The 19757-nt window shown below is 37.3% G+C and overlaps 1 protein-coding gene across 2 annotated transcripts; it reads right to left on the bottom strand.

Annotated features, from left to right (window-relative positions):
- Positions 1-1980: 1980 nt before the first annotated feature.
- LOC120753271 (ADP-ribosyl cyclase/cyclic ADP-ribose hydrolase 2-like) lies at positions 1981-17714 on the bottom strand. 2 transcript variants are annotated; one of them, XM_040065346.2, is made up of 9 exons: positions 17343-17714; positions 13485-13614; positions 12293-12428; positions 11727-11809; positions 11049-11125; positions 8482-8574; positions 6926-7012; positions 6388-6447; positions 1981-3236 (listed from the first exon to the last, which is right to left on the bottom strand). In XM_040065346.2, exons 1-9 carry the CDS (start codon positions 17507-17509, stop codon positions 3122-3124), a joined length of 948 nt encoding a protein of 315 aa, XP_039921280.1. In that variant the 5' UTR covers positions 17510-17714; the 3' UTR covers positions 1981-3121. The 2 variants fall into 2 exon arrangements, with proteins under 2 accessions (XP_039921280.1, XP_039921282.1); XM_040065348.1 differs by lacking the exon at positions 8482-8574 and having other exon boundaries at positions 17343-17696.
- Positions 17715-19757: the final 2043 nt, after the last annotated feature.

Raw genomic sequence — 19757 nt, 5'->3', positions numbered from 1 at the left:
CGCTTTATTCTCACAACTTTTTACTCCAGAGCACTCAAGAGTTTGCATTTAAAAATAGACAGAGCAGGTGTGAGCAGATGCATATGTGTGCATGCACATACATGCTGGAAAAAGGAACTACTCTGAATTAGAGTCCAGCTTCTGTCAGATACAATGACTAGAATGCATGCAGAAAAGAAAAAAGAAAAAAGAAAAAAAAAAAAGAAATTAGGTTAGTAGGAGGGGAGATTTTATTAACCTCTATATAGGAATGAAGAATGTGAGATAACAGTTCTTAGGCGGTCTACAAAATGGGCACAGCAGGAAATACTGCCTTATCTCAGTAGCTTCCACAGGTCAGCCTGCAGAAATGCAGAATACCTTGTAATGCTCCTGTACACAGTGTTTTTATTTGCCATAAGTTGGATATTAATAGATTTACACGGGATTTGGGCATCAACAGGGCTCAAAATTAAGTGATAGACATGCTGTTTTAATCAGAAACATTTTCTCTCTCAAATTCACATCTGGAGACAGCTGTTTTTTGTAGTACTGCTAGTACCAAAGGAATGGTTGAAACCCTTTGAATCTATATTTGTGAACTTCCCCAGGCTTGAATGAGCTTTTGGACAGTACAATTTCTCCACATTTGGCACAGCTCTTACATGAGACATTGCTAATCAGAGCATTTCCTGAGTGTTCAAGACATAGCACAGGCTCACCTGACTGATTGTCACCACTTAACTGTAACATATATCTGTAAATAGTACTATTCACATCCTTATGGATGTAGAAATAAAAAAAGACATGTTCACATCTCTCCCTCCCTCTGGGAGTAACAAATGACCTTATTGTTTCTTGCTTTGCTGACGCTTCTGCCCCTCAGTTTCTGAGGCGCCAGTCCCACTGTTCTTTTGCACAAACTAAAACCATTATGTTAAACTCAGAACAAATGATTCACACTCAGCTTGAAGTTTGCTGCTTCTAAAAATCTCAGGAAACCTACGCATCTAGAACTTAGCCTTGTTACATTTTTTTTTTTTTTTCCCCCTAGCTATATTAGTTGGTTAGCTAAAACTCTTTACAGATCTTCCTAACTGTTTTAAGCAAGTTTGAGACACTTTATTGAACAGGTATTAGAAAAGAAATTGCTGTCTTTGCTACTGAGTTGAAGCAATGGAAAAAGAGGAAGGAACATTAGAAATCATGAAATAAGTTTTTTGACATAAGATTATGCATTGTTGTTTAAATGGTAGCTATTCTACTTTGTATTTTTTTTTTTTCCCAAAACTGAATTATTTAGCACTTTCTACAGAGTGTTTGGTACCATATGTAACTGCCAGCACTGACTGTGCTGCTGGAGTCAATTACATGCAGAGGCTGGAAAGCTTTCATAATTTGGAAAGCAAAAGTTGGCAGCTGGAATGCTTGGCTCGTGGATGGAAGTTGTCTAAGAAGCACATGGCTGGTTAATGGTATGAAGCTGTTCTCTGGATCTCACACACAGGTGATGTAGGACACACCAGCTCTGATGATGGCTTGGACACCTGGGAGCCTCACACACACTATCTCTACAGCCTGTGGCCCAAAATGTGTCATGATATGATCTGCTGTGGGCAAATAGAAGATTGATCAAAATTGCTTGGCATTAGCTGTCTGAGATGAGACTCAGATACAGATCTGTGTCACAGATACCTTTCTTACTACTCTGGCAGCTGCTGTAAAAGATAATATATGAAAAAAAAAAAAAAAACAACAAAACAACTCAATAAAAAATGAAGAGGATGTTCAAGGAACTAATCAAAGGACTAAAGTTACAGCACAGAACAAGGATGAGGCATAATACAGCCCAGATTTTCAAAGGTCTGTAACTTCTGATTTCAGTACTTTTGTACTTTCAGTATTTTGTGTCTGAAACAGATACGAAAATCCTTCAAGCTGGAGCCTAAACCAACCTGTGACCTAGGCAAACCCAAACACTCATGCAATGTAAAGAGATTTGCATTAAAACCAAATTAAAGTTTATTACAGGCAGAGAAGCAAGACAAATAAGAAACTACAACACATTTTAAGTATTTTATCTTTCAAACATAAAACACGATACAGTTTCATCAGGGATTGAAAGGATATAAATCTATTATGGACCCTTAAATAAGATTCACTGAGATAACAAGCACATCATTTCCAAGTTTCCAGGCAACCAGTAAATACAAACACACAATACAGAAGCTAACACAAAATGTGCAGAAAATATCTACATAAATATATTTTCTAGTAGAATGACTACTTTTTTCTGAAGATTTATACAACATCCTGGTAGCTGGATGTCTTGGTGGTTTAGAGGAGCATCTAGTTGCAGCACTGGAATTTGCAGAAGTAGCCCAAGAAACTTCAGGCTGGCATCTGCTCTCTCCTCAGTGTGTTTTGAACCCTGCTACCCGAGTTCACTGCAAGCAGGCCAATGTCTGACTTGGCAGATTCTTATCTGAATTTGATACACCATAAATCACATAGGGGTGAAAAAACTGTGGAACTTTCTAGACCTGGTATTTCTGATTATTTGCTATCTGGTGGCCAGGAAACAGCCAGCGGAGGAACAGCTGTGTGGATGATGAAGCAGTTGATATTAATGTGGTAAAATAGTACTGGACCACTTATGAAGATGAGTTTACTTTTCCACTGTCTTACCTATTGCATCTTGTATCAAGTGAGCAATCTAAGATCTCTCCTACTTGATGTTTAGCCTTCCCAAAACGTGATAATCAGTCACTTAGTTTCCAAAGTCAGATGCTAGGATGGTTTTACAAACAAGTAATCTCTGTGGCTGATGTATGACAGGCATAGTATCATTTTTCTTTCTAAAATATGTGGCCAGGAAGTATTATTCTCAGTTTAAGTCTGGAGAATAAAGATAAGAGGAAATAGCAACAAACTTCTTCTAGAAAAAGAAAAGAAAATTAAGGGTGAGGCTTTCTAGCTGCAGTGGGATAATTTTTGATACTAAAAGAAGCCAGTACCTAGTATGCAAGGTTTTAATATGCAGGTTTTCCAGTCCAAAGAATAGGGTGAAACTGCTGTTAGAAATTAGCTGAAGCCAAATTTATAGACAGGCAAATAGAGGATACGGATTCAGTTGATTAACTTAGTACACTAAAGCAAATCTGAACAAAAAGCCTGCAAAAGAAACAAACATGAGCTTGTTCCAGCTGCCTCCTCTGTCTGAAGATATAGGTCCTCTTTGTGCTGCTGGTGCAGATCTGAAGAAGAGAAAACAAACAGGATGTTCACAGCACAGAGCTGACTTAGGATTCTTTTAAATATCAGAGGTTTGTTGCCAAGGGTGAAGTTTGTGGCCTTTATATAAGCCTGCCAACAGATTCCCTTTGGCTGTCATGATACTATAAACAGAATACCTTTGCAAAACCCTGGGAACTCTTCTTTCTACTTTACCCAAGAGCCTTGTCTCTCCACATCCATTTGCTGTCTCTGGCCTTATGCTTGTGATTTTACAGTTCTCTTCTAGACAGCAGAGGAGGAGGATTGTACTTTCATAGCACTTGGTGCAGTAGTATCTAGATCCACTTCTGTGTCCCCCTGACATTGCAATAATGCAAGTTTTACACACCAACACTAACAGCTTGCATCTGCCTTCCTGCTTACATTTGTAAGCCACCTCTGCCATCTAGTGGGTGTTTTTTTTACTCACATGTTTTTTCTTGCCACCAGAGTGTCACCTCAGCAAGCTGAAGTCCAAATTTGACTCAGCAGGAACATAGTTCAAGTCTGGAGACGAGTTAAGGGGCACCACCACCATACAAGAAGCACCAAGCACATTACAGCACGTTCTAGGCTATACTTCTGCTACCCTGACCCAGCTCTCTCCATTGCTATGCCAATGTAACAGGAGTTGTGGTGACATAAAAAGTCACTTGTCCAACTCTAATGTTTTTGGGCTCAGGACATTATTCTCTGGAGGCTGAGGGGGCAGCTATCAGCCTTGCAATAGCAAACATCCCTCGTGAAAGGGAATGCATGAGACCTTGCATGCCTGTTCCATATGGAAGAATGAACACGGAGAGCACCTACTCTGCAAAGGAAACTTTTCCTAACAGATTCCCACTCCAGTTAGTGACACCCCTACTACCAAACTTCCCCCACATCAGTTAATGGACCATCACAGAACAAGGATCCATCCACACAGAAAACGTACCTAAGAAGATAATCATCAAATTATTAATATGCATCTGCTTAAGGCTGTTTCTGGAAAGGCAGCTAGTTTCAATGGAGGTAGTGTTATTTACTGCAGAGAATTAGGTGATTTTGGGAAGAATGTAAGTATTCATTGGCTTGAATTATTTAAGTAACTTATATTTCAGGGAGAGGCAATGATAGTTTTGCATTCAGATTGGGAAGTTCTATTGTGATTTCAGAGATATATGAAAGGAATCAAACTTATTCCAGTGCCATGCACTTTATGGATGGAATACAGTGCTCATGAAGGAAACAAGCAAGGAAACTTTTCTTAGGGAGGATGAGAACAGCTGAGTTGCTCAGGAGTTACCCCGGGAGAGTGTGAGACTGGTGTTTCAAATACACCAGGGATTATGTTATTCTGAGTACCGACATGGATGGAAAGGGGGGGGGCGGCTGCTCCCCTGCTTACACACTGCATCGCCATGCGGCAATACTGCAGAACTGCATGCTCATCCCTTAGCTGAAAGGAAAAACACGTTAAGGGTTTCCAAAACCCTTCTCATACAGGTTTCCTCAGCTGAATAACATACCCACATCACAAAACTTTGAGGAAAATTATTTAAAACCTGGGAGAGGAGAAAAATCTTCCGTTAAGAGCTCAATACAACATTGTATTTTTCAAAGTCCTGTGAAGTGCTTTTTCTTCTGGTTTTTTAATATTATTATTAAGTTCACAGCTATTCATTTGAAGGGGGTAACTGTATTTTCATTTGAAATGTGAACAAAAGCCTTATCATTCAGTGGCAGAAAAAGAAAACCTTATTTTAATCCACTGTGCAAGTGTATTTTGTATCCAATCAAAGCCCTAACGGGAAGTCTGTTCTGTGATCTACTGCCTAGAAGAAGTCTGGAGCCATCAGTGATATCCATAAACCCACAATTCTCACGACATTCGTATGCTGGTGCGAGGATATAATTCATATGTGAGAATACATGTTGCATTGCAAGATGAGTAAAAGTTTTCAGTGACCAGCAAGAACAGTGAACACCCCCTTTCTCTGCAAGTGTGTACCAAAACATGTACATACGTTACAGAAGGTGATATCCACCTCCTTTTCTGTACTGTATGAAGCACTACAGCCCCTCCCAGAGGCAGGCAAGCTGGAGTTGCACCTCTCTGCTGCAATAATCAGGGACAGCAAGTCAGGACTTTTCATAGCAGAAGTTATCATGGCAATATCTCACAGGTATTAACAAACAAAAATTTGCATGTGCTCGAATAGGGAAGAAAGGACAGTAAGAACTAAAGCATGGATTAGCCATAAAAGGAATGTAACTACAAAACAGTGTTTATGTATCTATATATTCACATTCCAAACAGTGAGGAAGTTCTCATTCAGATGTTCAAGTATGTTATATATACCAAACTACACAACAGCATATAGATTAAGAAACAGTCGTTGTAGTATTTCCCCACTTAATGCATTACAAGTCAGAATTGAAAACTTTTTATAGTAACCTTTACTGTAGTTCTTACAGTAAATAAAAACTTTTTAGAGTAATCTTTACTGTAAATGCACTGAAATACATAATAAATTAATTTAATGTTCCTTACATAATATAAACAAATATGGATTAGTAGGGAGTTTGGGAGCAATGCTTGCTAATTAAGTTGTTATGTATTGGATGTAATCTGTATTCCTTGTAGATAACTCACTGGCCCAAGGTAAATATATTAAAATATAGAGATTAAGTTTCACAGAAAATGGAAGATTAAAAGAAAACGTCCTCAAAATTTAGAACTGAAAATTCCAGTAGGTGAAGAAATGTCCTTTAGATCTGTTGCCATTTGATCAATACTTTGATTATTCAAGAAATTAATGTAAGCAACTTCAAATTTTTAATAGATTTTATATCAGAACAGTGATATGTACAAACTTCACATCATCAGTGATTTACAGTGTCACTGTGTGATCAATGAGAACCCATTAATGCCTAATTTTGAACAGCAGGTGCTCACAGACAGCTGTGCACAATTTGTGAATAAAAACTGCTAACTCAATCCACAGCAGAGTAACAAATTCAAGACCACTGTGTATTGCATACGGGGAATATATAACAGGTGGTAGAGGTGGGATCTGTTGAACTGTTGACTTCTGCATAGTTTATTCTGTTGTAATTACACTGAGGATAGGTTGAGCTTCTTTTACTTACGATGCAAGGGAACACTTAGAATCATCAGGATTATCCAGGCAGAGTAAGAACATTACAGACCTGTGAAAATACCATTTTATTTAGCACCTTTCAGGCAGACAACTGAGAAAAAAAAAAAAAAAAAACAAGAAAAAATGAATCAAATTCACTGTACTACCATGTTTAAATCTTCCCTTTATCTTACAACCTAGGGGAACAGCTAGAGCTGTTAAACCTATTGTGAATAACTGGTAATTCTGCAGACATGCAATAGTGTTTTTAACTGTTGTTTAGATTTTCAATCCAAATACATGGGACCATCTACTGTGTCTGACATTGAGTAAGTACTATGTTCCCCTCAGTCATGCAATAAGACATACTGTTTTGCTCAATTCACAACCAAAAAATGCCAAGTCTGAAAAAGGTGACATCATCCCTCCAGCATATCAGTCCCTCCTGAAGCCACAACACTAATGGCACTTCAGTGTCGAACAGTAAGAATCAAAATAGATAAGGTGTTTCTGCAAATACAGCATATTAATAAAAAGTTTTCACTTACTTGTAATTGTCAGTGCAAGTGACATCATAGCCAAGAGTTTTCAGCCTGGTTTCTAATGTCTTTACACTATTAGTTCCACAGGAATCTCTGTGAGGAAGGATTTCAATATTATTGCAAATCTTTTGTTACATAATTTCTTTTCACTGAACTTGATAGAATTAGTGAAGTAAATCCCCATTATTTTGCCTCTTCTGTATGCCATAACATATCCAGAAGGATGGTGTTCATTGCTATTTATGTTTCATTTGCTTCCATTATTGTTGTTTCAAAATTTATCCCTATTTTACAGACTCTGGAAGATTAGTTTCAGCCAGTGTAGCATTTTCACATTTTATTCATCAATAATCCCACATTTAATATTTGACTAGACAGAAGAAGACCTAAATAATTTTGTAAAATAGTAAGTGTTGTGTTTGTAATATTCTTTGGCAACTATTTAGGTAGTGATAAAATTGAGGCGTCTTTACAGAATAAGTTCATTATAAAAAATGAGAATTATGTTGTTAGAAGCTTGCTCTCTGTCTTAAATATTAAATAATAGAAAAACACAGGGAGAAAAAAAACCCAGAAACAATCCTAAACACAGCTCCTGTTTCTAGCACTGATTTTTAAAATTTGTACTCCAATTAGTACAAGAAAGTTTTCAGAACCTACTGAGACCCCTAAACTAGCACCAATATAAAGTATTAAGGCCAGTGCTATTTATCTGCTGGTCAGTAAACACCCATGACTAAAGAAATCATATGGAGACCAACAAAGTAATTGTAGAAATCAATTAATAAAAATATACAATTACTCCCATGCATCCAATCACTGAAACAGAAATTAACATTCAGTGCTTGTCTTACCTTTTCTTTGTAAAAAGAGCAATTTTGCAAAGATGAGCGGTATTTTTTTCTCTCCCAGAGATTCTTTGATTCTTTGATTTAATGAGACAGGCTGAGAAATGCCAATCTGAACTATGCTATGTAGAATCCACAGCATTGTGGTAAAATGCACAACAGACTATTCTGTTTGGACTGATCAGTTTTGTTATATATTTTTTATTATTTATTTCTTTGTTTGCTTTAATTAAATTACCAGCAAAATTAGACACTTTTAAAACCTACATTTTATTACTGGATTAACTATTGAGAGGAAAACAGTCTCCTCTTGGTATTTGCCTGCTTCTACAAATTTTCAATGAGTTAAGATAGGTGAAAATGAAAAGAATGCATATGGCAAGGTGAAAGAAATATCACCATTAGCACTTAATCTGAAATTCAGATTGACTCTCAATAAAATTGTTCATGCTCTATCTTCATTCAGGATCTGAGATCCACATACATATCTAACCAAGAGTTGGCTCCAGATTTAATATTAGAATTTATTTTTATTTTCTCTAATTCTGGTATTTCTATACTCTCTGGGAATGGCAGGTTGTATCTTCTGTGTTCATGAAAGCATCTAAAATATTTTGCTTTAAATAGTATGCAAATATAATCAAAGAGAAGGATAAGGTCTTTATCTTACAAACAGTAAGGAAAGATAATTAATTTTTTTTAGACGTAACTTACATATCTGGTCCTTCAATGTCATCCACAACCCAAATGACAATTTGTGAGATTTTGTCTTTCTGGAGATTAGGTATTTCATAATCCGCAAAAAAACTGATTCAAGAAAAAAAACCAAAAAACAACAAACTTTAAAAATATGAAATTTATATAGTCTTTTACTCCTCTGCATTAATGAATCCACCTAAAAGTTAACCAGAATGAACTTTTAAAAATGCAAAAACAAAACAAAAAGCATTTGATACTTCCTTATAATATCTAATCTAAGAAGATATGAAATCCAAATGTTGATTTTAATGTCTCTGGATTGATTTTTTTGGTGAGATGCTGGCATTTCAAAGTCACAGATTTCTAACCCTTTTAGCAAGATGTAGCATAATATTTCCAATCTTTTATGTTTTTTTTTTTAGTCAGAAAGCTGGTAAGGGCTGTGTCCTCACTGAATGCCTGGTCCGAGTCTGGGCCTAGATGTCTCCTCTGATTTGCTATTTGCCTCTCATGTGCCTTCTTAAATGTCTATATCGGCACTAGAGTGTCTTTTAGCCCTTTTAAATGTCCTGAGACCTCCACAGAGAAGAAGGGACTGTTAGTTGCCACTTCCTGGATGGGACCAGCAGTGACAATGTGGGTCTGTGCTCCCGGTGCCTTCAGGCAAACTACCGGGGCTCTGCTATGGAAGCAGAGGACTTGTGCTGCTTGCCAGTGCCTGTTGGTTCTGACCTCTGGAGAAGTGGAACAGGAGGACAGATAGCAAGAGTTGCTTTCTCTGGTCAAGTCTGGTATGGTGGTGCCTGACCACAGACTAGTAGCAGCAACATCAGGTTTGGCTTTCTGTCCAAGGCATCCAAGCCAATACAACAAAAAAGAAAGATTCAAACTCATTTACTCAGCCATGCATATGCTATTTCCAGGGGAAAAAAAAAAAAAAAAAAAAAAAAAAAAAAAAAAAAAAAAAAAAAAAAAAAAAAAAAAAGAAGCTTGCTCCCGAATTTGGAGAAATTTTTAACCAGAAGTGTCAGAAACCATGGAGGAACAATGTACAACTGACTTCAGTAAAACTAGTTTTTGAACTGGCTACTATTAAAGAAATCTGCCAACTAAATTCATGCTGTGTCAATGAACAGTTATTTTGCCATGAAATGAGAAATAAATCCTAACTGAAATGATATCAGGCGACTTAATGATGATCTAAGTGTACAAATTTTAAAAATGAATAGACTTAGACAGGAGCTTTGAAATACTTGAAAATAGACTGGAGAGATGGTTAGGAAGACAGACAGATGCTTCAGATTACCTTCTGCTATTAATTATTCAACTTCCAGCTTTTTTCAAACATGAGCTCTTAAACAAATTCACTCATAATGGACCAGAAGATACACAGCAAAGAAAACAGATGGAGTAACTTGCTTTATTTTCTCCTTGGCAGGCTGAGTTCCAGTGGTGATTTCACTGGTTAAAATACCACCAGACTGGCAATGCAGGGAACTGGTGGAATTAACGCGTGTGTGTGAGATGTTTTTGAAATAAGGAATCCGTAAATTAACAGAAATAAGGAATCTATTTCTAAAATAAGTAATCTATAATAGATTCTGGGTATTGGCCTGCTGCCAGGTGTTACCATCTGCAGAAGATTTGACACCAGCTGACCACTTGACCAACCCAAGGAGACTGTGTAAGTCTGTGACTAGATGGAAGCTGTGTACAGAGATGGATGTTTTGGGGGACAGAGGTAAGTTGTTAGGAGGTGTTTTGAAAAAGATGGTTCTTGTTTCTCTCCTATCCAGAGATAAAATTGTCTTTTCAATGGTCATTTTTAGTCCACAGTGAATACAGAGGAGGAGGATCCCTTCTATGGGTTTTTAAAATACGTAATTTTTTGATCTGCCTTGGAGAGGACAGTTGCTGAGGTAGTGAAGGATACATTTTTTACCACAGGTAAGCAGTCACTATAGACACAGTAAAAGTTCTAAAGGGTTCTAAAGGTTCTTTTACAATAAATTTTGAATGTAAGCTTAGATGAGCTTCTGCATGGTGGTACACCTCTGAATCAGGAAAAATACACCTGTCCTTAAGTCAACAGATCTTTTTTTTTCTTCCTGAAACCATAATAGACTTCAAACTATGTCCACTCTTGGTCATGGAGAAATAATTTCCCTTTAGAGCTTACCAACTTTGTTCCTAGGACCGACAAAAGCTACATGGCCTTGAAATAATATCCTCTACTTGGACATGTCCCTAAAGAGAAATTTTGTTAACACTCACCTTTTTGAAGACATACACGTTTTGCCACAGCATATTGGCTGACTCCAAGGCAGCTCTCAGAGCATTCACTGTGCTTGCCACAGCAGTTTGTAAAATGCACATGTTGAAAGGATTGTTTCCATTCACTACATACTATTCCTCCAGCTAGGGACAATTAACAGTTGTCCCTACAACTCAGCAGACTTTGATGCAACAGGTCCTTTCAGCTACACTTCCCATACTTGGTGCAGCAGAAGCCCCAAACGATTGGGTGACTTTCCTTTTTTGTTGTCATCGGCCTCTACACAGAAATCAGTCAGTTCTCTTACCCTGGCTGTGGATAAGCTCCTCCATCTGCAGAACCATTCAGCAAGACCTGTATCACCCCAGAGCTGCGCTGTGCATACTGCAATAGATAACAATGCTTTTCAGATCTCACAGATTTGTCATATAACTTGGTATTTTATTGCAAACAACAGTGACTGAGGAAAGAATCTTACCATGAAGAATATCAGGACTGCAAAATAATACTAGACTAGCACCCTAGCAGGTCACTGCAGTAAAAAGGACAGAAATCAAACAGGCCATGGTTTAATTCAATGGTTCTTCTCAAGCTATTTTCTCACATTTATAAGTAGTTTCTTCAGCATAAGAAGAACGCATTTTGGAATTCTCTGTTGAGTTTGATCTGTGAGTAAAGGGTTTTCAGCAAGGCTGTCAAATGTCACTTAGGACCTGTAATAAGTAGACAGTCACTGTGCTTACTGTGGTTTTTTATATGCTTTATATTAACAAAGCTAACAGAATTTTAACACATTATCTAGCTAAGGTGAATGTTAGGTTCTTCTTGCTAAAACGCTGCAGCCAGTCTAAACCAGTGTATTTGTATGAGGGGGAATAATCCAGTAGAGTTACAGGTTTAAATCTGTTTTAAACTAGCAATGTTTTCCTGAACCACCCCGGATACACTCGCAGATGTATGAAGTCAGCACTAATACAATATTTACAGTGATTGAGGCCATCCTCCAGAACGATTCCACCGGATTATTTTCACATTCCATCGTGGTAGGGCAGGATTCATAGTCCAGTCCTGTAGGAAGGCATGTGATTTGTGCTATTAAAGAGATGATAATGACTATAAAAGGTGACTTTAGTTAGCAACTAAATATATTTGTGCATTACTCACTGAACCCACAAGATCATTTGACGTAGCACTGAAAGCTGTTGTATTTTTTCAATTATTTTCCATCCTTTGTAGCTTACATGAACTGTGACATTCTGAGGATTCAGTAATTTGGCTGAAATGGTTTGAACTGTGTTCCTGGGATGCAGGGAGCTCCAGGCACAGATGACTGAGAAAGAGGTTTATCCCTCCTGCAGGACCATTTAGATTTCACTGTGTGCTCCCCTGACTGCAGGGTTAAATATCCACACGATACAAGAGAGACTGAGACAGTGAAGCTACCCCTGATTTTTCATGGGCTAAGAGCAAATCTAGTTTCTCCAGAACACAACAGTTGGTCTTCATTATGTTTTTACAGATAAATGTTTAACATAGCACTCATTGTCTTACCAGGGCTGTCTGCCTGCCCACACCAGTTCAGAAAATCTGCAACGAAGCCAAACAGAGTATCACTCACAGACATGTAGCGACGTCCTCTGTCAGCAAAGCTATTGACTAGTAGCTGATTATTTTCCCAGAAAATGGACTAGGAAAAAAAAAACATAGAGAAGAAATATACCAACACCCAGATGTGTACACAATGAGATTATGGGGTATTGAAAACAGTTCAAAACATGGTTTTTTATTTCTTTCAAAGTCAAGCTACCAGAAATGTTAGCTATCTCTTTAAAGAAACAAAGATTTTTTTATTTTTTTTTTATTTTCCAGAGACATAAATTCTGATCAGAAGTGACTTGAGTAATATTACCAGTTTGATGAGAAGGGATATAGTCCTATTTTATATATAGTTAGGCCTAGCTATGCCTGCCTCAGCAGACAGATTTAGGGGAAGGAGAAAAAAGGAAGTTATTTATAAGCCAGATATATGTTACCAGAAATCTTTCATGTTGCTATGTTGGCTTACAGTGTGAAAAAAAATCATATGTCAAGATGTTATTTCTGTGTTTGTGGAACTCCTCATGAATTAAGCTACGTTGACAGTAGTATTTGTTGGTTTAGCTTGTATAACTTAGGAATGAGGAATAATTGTGCAAGAGGGAAAAACTGTGTTAAAGCACAACACGTCCTTTGCACGTTCACAGTTCTTTGCAATTGCCAGCATGTCAAACCTCTAGTGTTTTCTGGCATAGAACAACGTCCCCTCTCATTTCTGCTTTTGCTTGTTCAGAGTGTCAATGTTTAACGTGTCACTGTCATGAGACTTAACTGTGAGGAGTAAAAGCAAAAGATGACAGCAGGCACAGCATTTGCAGCCAGAGCACCTAACTTAGGGAAAAAGTAGACGTGGAAGTTCAGGGACTATGGTGGAGCTCCCAGCACAGCAGGAAAAATGGGAGATCTCTGTAGTATGAGAAGAGAGACATTGCTGAGAAGTTACTGCATAAAATCAGCGGAGCCAAACACACTGAAACATGTTATCAAGCGTGAGTCTGGTTTATAAACTACAAAGTCTAGTTTATAAACTACTAACTGGTCAAAAATAATGACTCACAAGTCAGCTACAGAATGACTCATCAGTTTTGAACTGTGCCACGTAAAATCTGTTGTATGTCACATGGCAATTAACACAAAAAATTATTACCTTGTTAGGTGGAATTGTGTGCAATGTGAGGTTGATAAATAATTCATAATCCTTAGGTAGAATGTTGCAAGGATCCTTGCTAATAAATGCATTTTTAAATGCTTCCCATATCTGTGAACAATTCTTCTCACTGTAATCATTGAAACAAAAAAATAGCAAAATTGTTTTTTCAAAACTGAGCAAGAAAGATACTTGTTATCAACTCCTTCAAATACCCCGATTAAACTCCCTAAGGTTAAGGCAGAAAACTGAAGTCAGGTTGGTAAAAAACTTGTAGCTCAGGAAGAGCATAGAGATCTTGTCTTCTGAGTCATAACTGCAGCAGATAAGGAAGAAGTTGCAAGGAAAATATTAGCATTTACAGTGTGGAATTAGAAACACATGATTCAACAAAAATCTTAGTAGGTAAGGTATACACAGTGAATTTACTATCCAGCACTGTAGAAATATTGAAGAAAAAGATAGCTTTGAAAATCTCCAGATTCAAAAATCCATTTCAATTAAATCATAGCTAAATATCCAACACTGCTGAAACATAATATTACTCTTAAAATGTCAGATTCAAATGCAGGATGAGTTGCTAAAAAGTTTTGATGGTAGAATAATGATTGTGACAAAGAAATGCCTTCTGCTTCTAGGCCCTGGGACTGTGCAGTTTTATCTTGCTAGAATGTGACCAGGGATTGTGTGGGGCACACACTGTCACTCAGCAGTAGCTACAAGAACTACAAGAATATTGTTACCATTCAACACTTCAAGTGCTGAAATAAGATGCTAGGCTGTGCACTCCCACATTTCCCTTCTGCCAGCTCTGTCTTGGAGATGATAACCTCCATGGAGGGACAAGACAGGCCAGCTACAGATGGAAGTGTCCTATCTCTTTGGACTTTCAGGATCTCACCTGTCACAGTTCTGAGCCTGTCTGGAGTAATTAAGAAGGGAATTTCTACTTTTATCACTTTTCCACAGAGCCTTCCCCACATAACGCTGTTACAATGTCTATGCCAGGAACACTCCACACAACAGAATAATTACGTTCTGTGAATAGCTGTCATTGAAAAGCTCTAGCTTGAACAACAGCAGTCCTGAAAAGTAAACCAAACTTTGCCATGACAGTGTCTTGCTCATTTAGTATCATCCATAGACACCATGGTTTCTACTGGTACAGGTTCTTTAAGGAGCTGCTTTGTGCCACTGAATGTCACAGACACTTTAAAGGAGCCCTTGTCATGAGCTTTGCAGGAAAAAGACCACAGATTTTCTTACAGACATCTCTGGTTAGGCTTCCAACGGCTATATAAAAATTTCCTATATAGTATAAGCAGATATGGATCTTGACCTGAAAATTTTCAGTGGTGCAATATGATCCTTGATCAGTAGTTTCAAGGTTTAAACAGATTAACTTAATAAATGGATTTTGACCCTATTTCTGATTTCAAGCTGTTATAATTTGGCTTCTGACAATTGTATATACTTTAGGTCTCATTTTGCTAAAGAGCAAAATGTGCTACAATTATGTTAGTAATTGTGAGTTATGATCAACTGAAATTTTAACATCTTTCTTGACAGTTGAATCCATCAGTAATTTTCTAGTTAATTCACATATTGTTTTGGGTTTTTTTTTTTTTTTTTTTTTTGCATGACTTCTCATCCAGATTTCAACAGCTTGTAAATCAAAAGGATTATTCTGCTCTGATACTCAAAACATCTTAGCTGGCAAAAACACTTCTTGAAACTAGAGGGTGGGGAAGGACTGCAGTGCAGGACTATTTCTTCTAATCTTAGTAGACACTAATAAGTCAGATTAATTTCACACTATTTAGTTAAAAAAATTGTTTTCAAAGCTTCCATGATATACTACAAATAAACAAATATGGAGGAAAAGCACTGCAGGAACATTTGTGTTATTTAGTGTACTCCTGCTAGGAAGGAAATGTCAAATATGATCTTAATTCACATTCCTCACTTTTACATGACCACAGCATTTTGTAAAATGCCTCTTTGGACTGGCATTTTGCATATTCGGTTTTAACATGTGGCAAAGTTTTTCTTATGTTCCTATAAACATCTTTATGTTTTAACAATGTTGCAGAGTAAAGACGTTTTGCTAGCTTCCTTTAAGTTAGAAAAGTATTTTTAGAAAATTTGCACATAAATTCAGAAGCAAAATCTATCCAGGTGGTCACGTCTCTATAAAAGCTAGCCAGGGTGTAACTAAGAAAAAGAAAATGAATGGAAAGGGTTACAAATAATTAGAATATCTGTTTTGCACCTGTGCAATATGAAATTTCCATTTTGTTTGGATTACGTTATTTGCTTATAGACCTAAGGGAAAGAGAAAAATCCCCACAGTATATGAAATCAGTTATGTAGCTCTTCTTTTAATAATGTAATTTTTGGTCTAAATTCAGGAAAGTAGTCCTGATGTCCTGCCTGGCTTCATGCTATCCTGAGCAAGAATACTTTGATGGACATGTTCAAACTTCTCAATTTTAAAATCATGTTGTGAAAATACAACCAGAATTCATTAGGTCACAAAACCATTGTAAACATGAGACATACAGAAATGTTTTCCAGAATATTGCACTTACATCTCTAAGTCCAAATCAGTTAATGATATGGCTAAAATTTCTACAGCAACTATCCTTTATGTTCCTCATTTTAGCATATTCTGTATTATTATTATTCATGTCCTGCTTCAGATATAAATGAAATAGCATCTGTTAAGTCCTGCAGGAGCTCTACCTATCTAGAGCCTCCTGTAAGACCATATTACCTACATGACTGTTAACTAAGATGATATATGATACATAATATTGTAGGAATGCAGGAATCTACACTTAAAGTTTCTTTTCCACCTTCCATTGTGACATGTTTATAAATTTTCCAAGCTTGAACTATTCCACTGAAATTCATGCACTGTTATTTGCACTAGGATGATCTTTTGCCTTCTTTCGCCTTCATAAGAAACTTGAAAGAAAACACTTCTGATAAGTTAAGAGTGTTAATGTGCAGAAATATATTGTTTTGCCTTTTTTAAAAGCAAAAAACCTGCTTTAAGTCCTTTATCTTCCTCTTTTGCAACAGGAACTGAAAATGGGAGGTTAGAGAAATGAGGTGGTATTTGCAATATCATCTAACCCCATTTTTAAGACAACAATTCAATGTTACAGGAACACAGCCAGGGCTCCTCTGCAAATACCTCTTCACACTGTTAGGACAACTTTTTAGCAGCAGAAAAAAGGGCATAACTCCAAGAGACTGTTCTTATATTCTTCCTTTTTACTAAAGCCCTTACAATGCAAATAAGACAGACAAGTGCTCATTTTAGCGAAGTATGTGGTTTACCTCCAGTTCTGTGTAATTAACACAGCCAATGAAAGCTCACAGATAATCCTATTTGAGAAGTTGATTACTACTTGATTTTTCAGGTGGGTGAGCTAAACAGGGTCCTTCAGTACCACGGGATACCTATAAAGGGAGGTGTTTCCCCTTCTTACATAACCTGATATACAGGCATGCAAGGCAAAGTTGGTCTTTCCCAGGAGTGCTGTCAGATTTGGTACTTCCAAACCACCATCCCTGTCATTTCTGTGTGTTGCTCTTCTTACAGAAAGTAAGGGGGGAGGGAGGGGGCAAAAAAATGTGAAAGGATTGTAGGATTAAAAATCTTGCCTTAATTACACTACTTAAAGTATGACATCCATCAAAGTTATTTTGTTGTTTCCAGACAGCTACAAGCACGTTTGGTTTCAAAAGAATCACTTTCATGGCTAGAAGCATAACATCAGGCTTCTGATTAACAATCATTTTGTACAGAATATTAAAAAAACTAATCCAAAACCAAACAAAACTTACCCAACAGCAGGGTTCAGAATTCTAATATAATCATAGCATCTTCCAATGATAATACTTTCCAGGTTTTGAGTAGTACCTTCACCTTTCCATTTTCTTCCCTGCACTCCTGAGAAGCTGTTCATACACAGAACAGGGACAAATAAAAGAGGAAAAAAAAGGCTCATCATCGTGAATTCTTGACAATCCAAATTCTTAAAAGAAAAAAAAATAATAATAAAAAGGAGAGTTCAGTGATACAATATAAATGGAAGCCTGCAGCTTAGTGTCTAATATTTTCTGTACTAGCTACAGCTCAGTACACAAGACAAAGACGGAAAAATAAACCTTGCTGGGAACTATAACCTAACTATTTCCTGGAACGATTGCAGCACAGGGATACATCACTTCCTCGTGTGTAAACTATTCCTCATTTCAGAAAAACAAGGGGCCACCTCGTGATAAATGAGGAGAATTGCAGTATATTTCCATAAACGGAGGAAAACCCCCCTTACCACTTGAATACTTAGGATGCCTTTGGTTCACTTAATACTTGTTGCTGTGCTACACTTTCCTAAACCATCAACAAACACTTGCAAACAAATTAAAAAAAAAAAAAAAAAGGGCAAAAAAATATTCTAAAATATATAGTTACAGCAACAATAGTGTAAATATCCAAGTTCTCGAGTTATCTTGTATCACACATAGGGGTAACATTAGTCAGCTCTTTTTCCATCTCTTCCCTAGACAGTGCCATCTTGGTGTGATGATATGTGCATCATGTCTTCATGGAAAAAAAACTGCCTTGCAGTCATGAATCAAGCATAACGAGAAACATATGGATGAAGACATATCCTGTGCACTGAAGAAATGACTTCAGCTTCTGCTGTCATTTTCCTCCAGGTTCTTTTCCTTAAGTTAGGACTTAAGTAAGTTCCTCCCTGTTAGGACATTAAAAGGCACCAATCAATCTAATCTTCAAAATATTCTCTGGTACAGGCTGCTCAAATGCAACCACATTATTTTTAATTGTATATATATATATTTATTTTTATTATTTTTCCCCTTAAAAAGAATTAACCTCCAAGTATTTTGTCTATGGACTCACATTTCTGAGGAGCATGCTTGTTCTCTTTCTTTCTTTCTTTCTTTCTTTCTTTCTTTCTTTCTTTCTTTCTTTCTTTCTTTCTTCCTTTCTTTCTTCTTTCTTCTTTTCTTTCTTTCTTCTTCTTCTTCTTCTTCTTCCTTCTCTTCCTTCTTCTTCCTTCCTTCTTCCTTCCTTCCTTCCTTCCTTCCTTCCTTCCTTCCTTCCTTCCTTCCTTCCTTCCTTCCTTCCTTCCTTCCTTCCTTCCTTCCTTCCTTCCTTCCTTCCTTCCTTCCTTCCTTCCTTCCTTCCTTCCTTCCTTCCTTCCTTCCTTCCTTCCTTCCTTCCTTCCTTCCTTCCTTCCTTCCTTCCTTCCTTCCTTCCTTCCTTCCTTCCTTCCTTCCTTCCTTCCTTCCTTCCTTCCTTCCTTCCTTCCTTCCTTCCTTCCTTCCTTCCTTCCTTCCTTCCTTCCTTCCTTTCCTTCCTTCCTTCCTTCCTTCCTTTCCTTCCTTTCCTTCCATCCTTTCCTTTCCTTCCTTTCCTCCTTCCTTTCCTTCCTTTCCTTTCCTTCCTTTCCTTTCCTTCCTTTCCTTCCTTTCCTTCCTTTCCTTCCTTTCCTTCCTTTCCTTCCTTTCCTTCCTTTCCTTCCTTTCCTTCCTTCTTTCCTTCTCTTCTGTGCCTCAGTGAATATATACCTTTATTTTTTGTGTATTTATTAATGTAGTGTCACACTTCTGTTGATGCACTGGAGAGTTTGCTGAGGGAAAAGTCTTGCTAATCATTGAGTAAAATCCTGATTATGGAGTTCTGCTATAAATGTGATAGATAGCCAATTGGTTTGCTACCTGCAGCAGAGTCTTCAGGAAAGCCATATTTACTCAGAAATGGATATGCAATGTTGTGCTTGATATGGTGGAGACACAGGAAATGATGTACTTTATTCCTGTTGCTTCTCTAATGCCTTTTCTTCCGATTTCTCTTCCTAACCTCTCTGTGTCCATGCTGATAGGCCACCAGAATATTAATCAAATGATTTCAAACCAATACTTTGGATTCAGTATTAGAGAGTGCAATAGTCCATGGAAGTTACTGAACATTTTCTTTTATTATCAACTTTGCTGCAACCAAATTTTTCTCAGTAATTTCAGGGTCTAACAGAAACCAGAAGCATCGCTGATGTGATATTCTATACAGAAACGTGAAGAAATTGTCACTAATTTTTGCATCAAGGCTAAAACTTTTGCTTGAAATATATAGTATAAGTTAATAAATCGTAAAGATAGATACTGAGTGTTTCTCCAAGTACCCACTAGGCTAGCACGCAGCACCTTGGGGAAGAAAATGTGGGCTCCCTA

This window comes from Hirundo rustica, chromosome 5 (genome assembly GCF_015227805.2).
Source record: "Hirundo rustica isolate bHirRus1 chromosome 5, bHirRus1.pri.v3, whole genome shotgun sequence".
In the NCBI taxonomy this organism is placed as follows: domain Eukaryota; kingdom Metazoa; phylum Chordata; class Aves; order Passeriformes; family Hirundinidae; genus Hirundo; species Hirundo rustica.
This window is presented reverse-complemented; position numbering and strand designations above follow the sequence as displayed.

What these genes read in the sequence shown, in the direction of transcription:
- LOC120753271 (XM_040065346.2), bottom strand. Translation starts at nt 17,509, where the DNA reads ATGATGAGCCTTTTTTTTCCTCTTTTATTTGTCCCTGTTCTGTGTATG. An exon ending in ATTCTGAACCCTGCTGTTGG is followed by an intron (nt 13,615 to 17,342) that starts GTAAGTTTTGTT and finishes CAATGATTACAG; the next exon opens with TGAGAAGAATTGTTCACAGA. An exon ending in ACACAATTCCACCTAACAAG is followed by an intron (nt 12,429 to 13,484) that starts GTAATAATTTTT and finishes TTTTTTTCCTAG; the next exon opens with TCCATTTTCTGGGAAAATAA.